At 44.7% G+C, this 8,093-nt stretch overlaps 1 protein-coding gene across 4 annotated transcripts in view; it reads left to right on the forward strand.

Annotated features, from left to right (window-relative positions):
* The window catches only part of VWA8 (von Willebrand factor A domain containing 8), a 90,669-nt gene extending 82,981 nt beyond the window's left edge, over positions 1-7,688 (forward strand). For 2 of the 4 annotated variants that reach the window (XM_083624583.1, XM_083624581.1), the window contains exons 42-46: positions 1,426-1,584; positions 3,270-3,368; positions 4,958-5,196; positions 6,366-6,502; positions 7,470-7,688. In XM_083624583.1, the coding sequence (XP_083480709.1) occupies positions 1,426-1,584; positions 3,270-3,368; positions 4,958-5,196; positions 6,366-6,474 (606 nt within the window). In that variant the 3' untranslated portion in view covers positions 6,475-6,502; positions 7,470-7,688. Of the gene's footprint in view, positions 1-1,425; positions 1,585-3,269; positions 3,369-4,957; positions 5,197-6,365 lie in introns of all 4 variants that reach the window. The other 2 variants (XM_083624582.1, XM_083624580.1) reach the window with 1 other exon arrangement.
* The last annotated feature ends 405 nt before the right edge of the window (positions 7,689-8,093 follow it).

Genomic DNA, 8,093 nt, shown 5'->3' on the forward strand with positions numbered 1-8,093 from the left:
AAATCCCTATTTGCTTTTGGAATGAATTCTGAATCTGAGATTTTAGTGTTGTTGGTTTTTTAAAAAAAGACTTTTACCTGCAGAACCTTATGTGAGATGTTTCTTGGATTTTGTTTCCAGTATGGGCAACTTAAATCCAGAAATCTATTCAGTAGATTTTTCTCAATACAGTGGTACCTTGGTTCTCAAACTCAATCCGTTCCGGATGTCCATTCCAAAACCAAAGCATTCCGAAACCAAGACACGCTTTCCCTTAGAAAGTAATGCGAAATGGATTAATCCGTTCCAGACTTTTAAAAACAACCCCTAAAACAGCAATTTAACATGAATTTAACTATCTAGACCATTGATCCATAAAATGAAAGCAATAAACAATGTGCTACCGTCACACAATCAATCAATCAGTAGCTGAACTGGGTTCCACACAGTCACAAAAACAAAACAAAAAAGCCGCAAAAACAAAACTGCAAAATAAATAGCAAAAACAGACAGACCTCAACACTCGAAACGGAAGTGTGGCACTCAAAATGGAAGCGTAACACTCAAAACAGAGCACGTTCAGCTTCCGAAAAATGTTAGCAAACCAGAACACTTACTTCTGGGTTTGCCGTCTTTGGGTTCCAAGTTGTTTGAGTACCAAGGCGTTTGAGAACCAAGGTAGCACTGCATCTCAAAAGAAGTGTTTTCCGTAATATTTTAACAGGAACACAATACCTTTATGAGGTACAAAAGGTAAAGGTAAAGGACCCCTGAGAGTTAAGCCCAGTCGCAAATGACTCTGGGGTTGTGGCGCTCATCTTGCTTTACTGGCCGAGGGAGCCGACGTTTGTCCGCAGGCAGCTTTTCCGGGTCATGTGGCCAGCAAGACTAAGCCGCTTCTTGTGAAACCAGAGCAGCGCATGGAAACGCCATTTACCTTCCCACTGGAGCGGTACCTATTTATCTACTTGCACTTTGACGTGCTTTCGAACTGCTAGGTTGGCAGGAGCTGGGGCCAAAAAACCGGAGCTCGCCCTGTCGCGGGGATTCAAACTGCCAACCTTCCGATCGGCAAGCCCAAGGCTCAGTGGTTTACACCACAGTGCCACCCGCGACCTTTATGAGGCCCATGTGCAATTCACAAAACAGTGAGCTAACCCTTACTTTTCAGAGAATTGTTCCTTTGGGTCCGTCTTAAATGCACAAATGAAGAAGCAGAGGTAGCAGAGAAGGAGCTCATCTGCTCTTAGAACAGTGATTCAGAAAGGTACCTGAAAAAGTAATCAGAAGGATTTATGCCCAGTTCACCTAGGTACTTTTGTACCAATTTTGCCTTAGAACATTTCTTTAAATCTGCCCTTCAAGCTAGCACGTAACTGTTTGTCCCTTTTGACTGAAGCTCCCCCACCCCCTTCACCAACGTGACTTGCTGTTGCTTTCTTTAAGCTGGGGAGTCCTCAGCAAAAGCCCAAACGCCTCCGCCTGGTCGTGGACGTCTCTGGCAGCATGTACCGCTTCAACGGGGTGGACGGGCGGCTCGAGCGCTCCATGGAAGCTGTTTGCATGGTTATGGAAGCCTTTGAGAATTATGAGCAGAAATTTAAGGTGATTTGCACATGAACCTATTAACTTTTTGGCACTAGCTTTTCCAGTAGACCATTGCCAGTAGAAATATGTAGACTGCACTTCTGCTTGCAAAAGGAACAGACATTTCTTGCTCTTACAAAACCAAAAAGCAGTCTCACCACCATTGTTTGGGAACATTGCAGAGTACAAAAATCAATTGCGTTTTGCCTCTAGCTTTAGTGTCTAAAATGCTCATGTTAAATGTTGGTAGTAGTGAGGCTTCAGCATATTGCATCAATATAGCTTTAACTTTAGCTTTATTTACCGTATTTTTTGCTCTATAGGACGCACTTTTTCCCCTCCAAAAATGAAGGGGAAATGTGTATGTGTCCTATGGGGCGAATGCAGGCTCCTTGGCTTCAGCGATAGCAACGCGAAGCCTCTGGAGCGCAGACGGAGAGCTCCCCCCGCGCTCCGGAGGCTTCACGTTGCTTTCGCTGAAGCCTGAAGCCCCCGGAGCACAGTGGGAACGCCCGCTGCGCTCCGGGGGCTTCAGGCAGCTATCCGCAAGCCTTCGGAGTGCAGCAGGAGTTCCCGCCACGCTCCGAAGGCTTGCAGATGGCCGCCTGAAGCCTGGAGAGCGAGAAGGGTCGGTGCACACTGATCCCTCTTGCTCTCCAGGCTTTGCTTTGCTGGAGAGGCACTGCACAGTTTTCCCTCTCTGCGCAGCGCCCCTTCAGCGAAGCGGGAGGAGAAATGGAAGGGGCCCCGTTTCTCCTGCTGCTGCGCTGAAGGGGCGCTGAGCAGAGAGGGGGAGAATTATTTTTTTCCTGTTCTCCCCCTCCTATGGTCCGGTGCGTCCTATAGAGCGAAAAATACGGTATCTCATGTGCCTTCCTTTCCCCCGGACCTTTTCATACATCAACAGAGCATGAGACACTCATTTTCATGGGTTCGAGCCCCACGCTGGGCAAAAAGATTCCTGCATTGCAGGGGGACTAGATGACCCTCAGGGTCCCGTCCAACTCTCTGGTTCTCTGATTCTAGTCCACAAAAGCTAATGGTGCAAAAGATTTGTGAGTCTTTATGGTGCAATTGGACTCCCTTCTGTCTTTGTAAGAGAGGTTTCGACATCCCTCTCTTATCCGGAAACATTTTAAATGTCTGTTGGCCAGATCATGCTTCTACTACATGTCTAGTACAATGTTTATGCATTTTTTTGTCCGTTTGGTTTTAACATTAATGTTATCAATATTTTTAAATGGCTATTTTATATTTTTTATGTAAGCCTCTTAGTTTTTGTTGATTAAGTGGCATATAGGTCTTGTCAAATAAAATTAATATTCATAGAAATATAGGCAGTCAGACACTGGACAGCTTAAAAGATAGCCCTTCCCCTGGTATTCCAGTATGAATTTGTCTGATCTGTCCATGCAAGCTGATGCTGAAAAGCACATGCTGTTGTGGTTTGCTTAAAAGGGCTGAACAATCAATATTAAGAATTTGAATGTGTAACTAAAGGCATAAAATGTGCCTCTTCCAGCCTTAATTTGTACTTTGGCCTGTGAGCACAAGGTTTTTTGTTTTTTTTTAAATAGCACAGAAATTGGTGGGTGGCAAATGGTGGTTCAAGGCTCCAAACTGTGATTGGTGCCTTATAATAAAACATACATTTTATTATGGGGATGATGCTTAAAAATGATGTTTAAATCTTTTCCATGCAGTATGACATCACCGGGCATTCGGGAGATGGTTTTAACATTGCCGTGGTCCAGAATGACAATGTTCCGAAGAACAATAAACAAAGATTGGAAATTTTGAAGGTAAACCTTTACTGACTGAAATTCTTAGACATTTGTGTAGTGCCTGGTATGGCAGAAAGAGAACCAAGTGAGACAGGGAATGTGAAAGTATGAACATGCTGTAAAAAAACCCCACCTTTGGCACTTAGGAATCTGAATATAAGAACGTAAGGAGAAGCTGCTGGATTCGGCCACTTGCCCATCTAGTCGAGGATCCTGTTCTCACAGTGGCTGCCAATATATTATTTGTTTTTACGGAGTGTCTTTCTAGAACGGCCTCCTGTAACATACGGATTTCCTTCCCTGTCCGGATGGTGTTCTCACCAGTTGCTACTGTTGTGAGTAGTTATAGTTTTCTTCTATGCATTTGAGCTTTACAGCGGGTTCACAGACCACCTGGACCTCTCGCATTTAATGGGTTTTCTTCAAAAATGGCGTGCGCATGGAGATAGACATCAATAATGAATCTCGTCAACTGAAGATAACACTTCACAAATCCTTTCTTTTCTAAGGAACCACAAAACATTTTATTTTTATTTTTCTGCAAATTCTCATCTCTTCTTGTTAAGGCGTCATATCCCATATTTTACTATTGAAATAAACGCTAGACACCTGGTTTTTCTGCACGCGCTTTGAGCCTTCCAGCAAAGGCCTCTTATGGATGGCATTCATTTTTTCCTACTCTGCTCTGGAGCGATGCTGTCAGAAATGAAGGGCCGTTCTCTTTAATTCCAATTTGGTCGACATGGTGCATATACTCAACCACCACCTTCTCAGTCCACTAGGGGTTTGCCTAAGAAAGCTGACGCCACAAGTCTTACCTTATGTTTCCAGTGAGATAAGTTTTTGGTTTACAGATCCATTTATTTTCCATATTTGTCCCCCAGGTGCATAGCTGTCAACCGTCCCTTATTTGGCGGGAACCTCCCTTATCCCAGCGCAGTGTCCTGCTGCTGTCCCTTATTGATGATGTCCCTTAAATTTCCCAGGTTTCAAAGGAAGCAGCTCCTCTCCCTCCCTCCCTGCCGGCCAGGGAGGAGGAAGGCTCCAACTGTGTTGCTTGGCTGCATTGCTCACCCAATAAGGAGTCTAAGAACGACTGGGGGGTGGAGCTTGCATGCTTTGTGCCGATCAAATCGGCCGCATTACCTGGGGACTCGCCTTTGCTCAGAGCTTCCCAGCGGAGAGGTGACGGTGGTTTTCCTTGCTGCATCCCCTTTGCCGGGTTGCTGCACTGTGGGAACCACCGCTTGCTGGCTGGGCTTTCTGCCTTTGGCTCGGAGGGGCTCAGAAGTTGAACATACCTGTGCCCAGAAAATCCCTTATTTTGGCTGCTGATCCCTTATTTTCGAGGCTGCTGGTCCCTTATTTTCAAATCTGTAAGTTGACAGCTATGTCCAGGTGTGTCCCATCTCATTTTGCTGTGGAGAAATGGGAAGGTGCTACCCTTCCATTTTTTTTCAATCAAAAAGTTGCTTTATCGTCTGAACTAAAATTTGGACACGAATTCACATGCAATAGGCTTTTCCATTCAATGGGTGCTGAAATGTTTGCTTCCTTGTTTTTCATTTCCGTGCCTCTTTTTGTTGATGTTTTCACCCCCTCCTCAGATAATGCATGCCCACGCGCAGTTCTGTATGAGTGGCGACCACACTCTGGAGGGCACAGAGCACGCCATTCGGGAGATTGCGAAAGAAGAGGCAGACGAGTACTTTGTCATAGTCCTAAGCGATGCCAACCTTGAGCGGTACGGCATCCCCGCAGCCCGGTTTGCTCAAGCCTTGACCATCAACCCTAAAGTGAACGCATTTGCCATATTCATAGGCTCCTTAGGAGATCAGGCAGACAGGTAGGTCAATGAGTTCATGGCATGCATACATATGGCATAAGTTTTCTTTAAAAATGTGTTCTGCACAGTTCTCCACAAATCTGCTCAGGTCTGGCCCTCTGGCCAGGCTGGTTGCCTAGCATCACACAAGAGTTTCTTGTGCTGTGAGTGGCAGAGAACTCATGCCAAGCTGAGCTTTGCAGAAAGGAGAAACATCTGCCCATGCCAGAGTTCGGTGTGACAAATGAGAGATTCGGCCTTTCTTCTGCTGTGTGTTTAACTCAGTATTGGTTGAAGTAAAATGCTACCTTACCTCAGGGCTGCTTGTATTCTGTGCCTCCAAAGACTACCTCTCACAATTAAGAAATGTAATAATAATAATAATAATAATAATAATAATAATAATAATAATAAAATAAATCTACTTTAAATCAGTCATTGGTTTTGTGCTCTGGGGAACACAAAACACGTTTCCTCATGTATATCCCACATCTTAGGTGACACCCTATCGCAGTCCCATTGGACAAGCCCCATAATATCCGGAGTGTTAATGCTCTACTTTCCTTTGTGCTGACTGCCACGCATGTGCATAGCACATAGCAAACACAAATAGAAAGGAGTCTTGCTGCAGAAAGACTTTTGCAGAGGCAAAGCTTTTTCCGATTGCTCCCACCAAAGTTTCCAAGTCTTTCAGGTTGCAGTACAAGAGATTTAGAAGGAAATTTTTACTTTCTTCTTAAGAGCATTTAAACGTTATTTGATGTATTTAGTGTAAAGGTAAAGGTAAAGGGACCCCTGACCATTAGGTCCAGTCGTGACCGACTCTGGGGTTGCAGCGCTCATCTCGCTTTACTGGCTGAGGGAGCCGGCATACAGCTTCCGGTCATGTGGCCAGCATGACTAAGCCGCTTCTGGCAAACCAGAGCAGCACACGGAAATGGTGTTTACCTTCCTGCCGGAGTGGTACCTATTTATCTACTTGCACTTTGACGTGCTTTCGAACTGCTAGGTTGGCAGGAGCAGGGACTGAGCAACGGGAGCTCACCCCGTCGCGGGGATTCGAACCGCCGACCGTCTGATCAGCAAGCCCTAGAGTCTGTGGTTTAGACCACAGCGCCACCCACGCCCACGTATTTATTGTAGTGGGACACAATTGGCAATCATGTATTTTTCTCTTTCCTGATCTGCAGGTTGCAAAGGACGCTGCCAGCCGGCCGTTCCTTTATTGCCATGGACACCAAAGACATCCCACAGATTCTACAGCAGATCTTCACCTCCACCATGCTGTCAAACGCCTAGGAAGGGGCCTGCTTTTAACCTGTAACTGGTCGGTTGTATTTTGGAAGCACCTCGGTGGAGTTTAAGAGGGTGATCTAATTCTAGTAACACTGGGCGGAATCTAGCGTTGTACCGGTGGACTTTGTGCTTCCGTAAAGGGACTTTGCCTCCCTCCCCTCCCTCCCCAAGCCCATGCGCCTCAATGTTTTCTGTGGAGGGAGGAGCCCTCAACATGATTAGAGGAGAGAGGATAGGAAGAAGCTGCTGCCTTCTACACGTGTAAGTGCTGCTCATGGATGGCACAGAATACAACCCGTAGGCCTTCAGTTGGAACAAGTACTATACTTTACATTGGAGTATATATTGTACTTAAATGGGCATATCTACCTATTACTGCTACATTTGAGTAAAAACCTTAGTGGGTTGTTTTTTTAAAAGAAACCCCACCCACATTAAAAGCTTTCAGTAATTTAAACTTTCCATCTACAGTTTCCTTAGACGCTGATTTGCACTGAATATCTTGTCAACTGCAGGCATGTCCAAAGTCCATTTCGGGGGCCTAATCCGGCCTGCTGGTCGGTTTAATCCAGCCCCTGTGGCATTTTATTTCCTGGGTAAAATCCTAAAAAAAACCTCAGCAACTTCAACCCTAAAGAAAGCTCAACAACTCTGGTTGGCCCTCACGGCCCTTCACTTCATCAAATCTGGCCCTCTTTGAAAAAAGTTTGGACACCACTGGTCTACTGCAAAAAGCAGGATGTTTTGTCATTTCCCATTGATCCTTTTTTGGAGCTGGTAAAACTCATAACAATTTTCTGTCTGCTAATAAGAATGAATGTGGTAATGTGCACATCAGACAGATCTAATAGTCTTCCTTTGCGTTTTCTGCCTCGAGTAGAAATGCAGGGTAGTGTTAAGGTGTGGAGGCTGATGGGCTGGGACGCTTCGCAGTTGTCTCACAGGCATCTGAAAACTTCCGAGAATTTCAAATGAAAAACCAATTTGTTTAATTCTAGATTGTTAATCTACCCTTGGAATGGCTGCAGTGTGAGCAGTGATTTGCTCGCCCATCAAAGGTACTGCACACATGGGACAAGTAGCGTTTTTTTAAAAAATAATATAATTTCAGCTCTTTATATGTCACTTAATCATGAATGTTTCCAAGTGGTGTACATAGAAATTGCAAAAGCATATTAACGAATAAAATAAAATAAAAAATCATTAAAAACTCCAAAGCTTCATTTAAATGCCTGCTGGAATAGAATGGCCATTACTGTTTTTCAGAAGCTTAGGATTTTCTTCTACTCTGTGTAGAAGAAAGGATTTTCTTCTACTCTGTATAATCTAACTGTGATTATAAGCTACAGTGCATCTGCAAACACTGAAATAAAATGCCCAGAGGCATTTGGTTGCAGCTGACTTTCTGAGACTGTGTTAAGTGAAAATATTTGACCATGCTAAGAACCAAATCAGATTTTCCCAATCTAAATGTTTCTCTTGAAGCTGCTGTTTGTCTCGTTGGGAGGAAAACACTGCATAGCACGATGCTGACTGTCCAATTATGAAGAGACGGCAAAAAGTCTCAAGAGAGCTCCACCATCCACAGTGAAGTGGTACTTGAGAGCCATTCCCTGTCCACT

Source organism: Podarcis filfolensis (assembly GCF_964270895.1).
Source record: "Podarcis filfolensis genome assembly, chromosome: 7".
NCBI lineage: Eukaryota > Metazoa > Chordata > Lepidosauria > Squamata > Lacertidae > Podarcis > Podarcis filfolensis.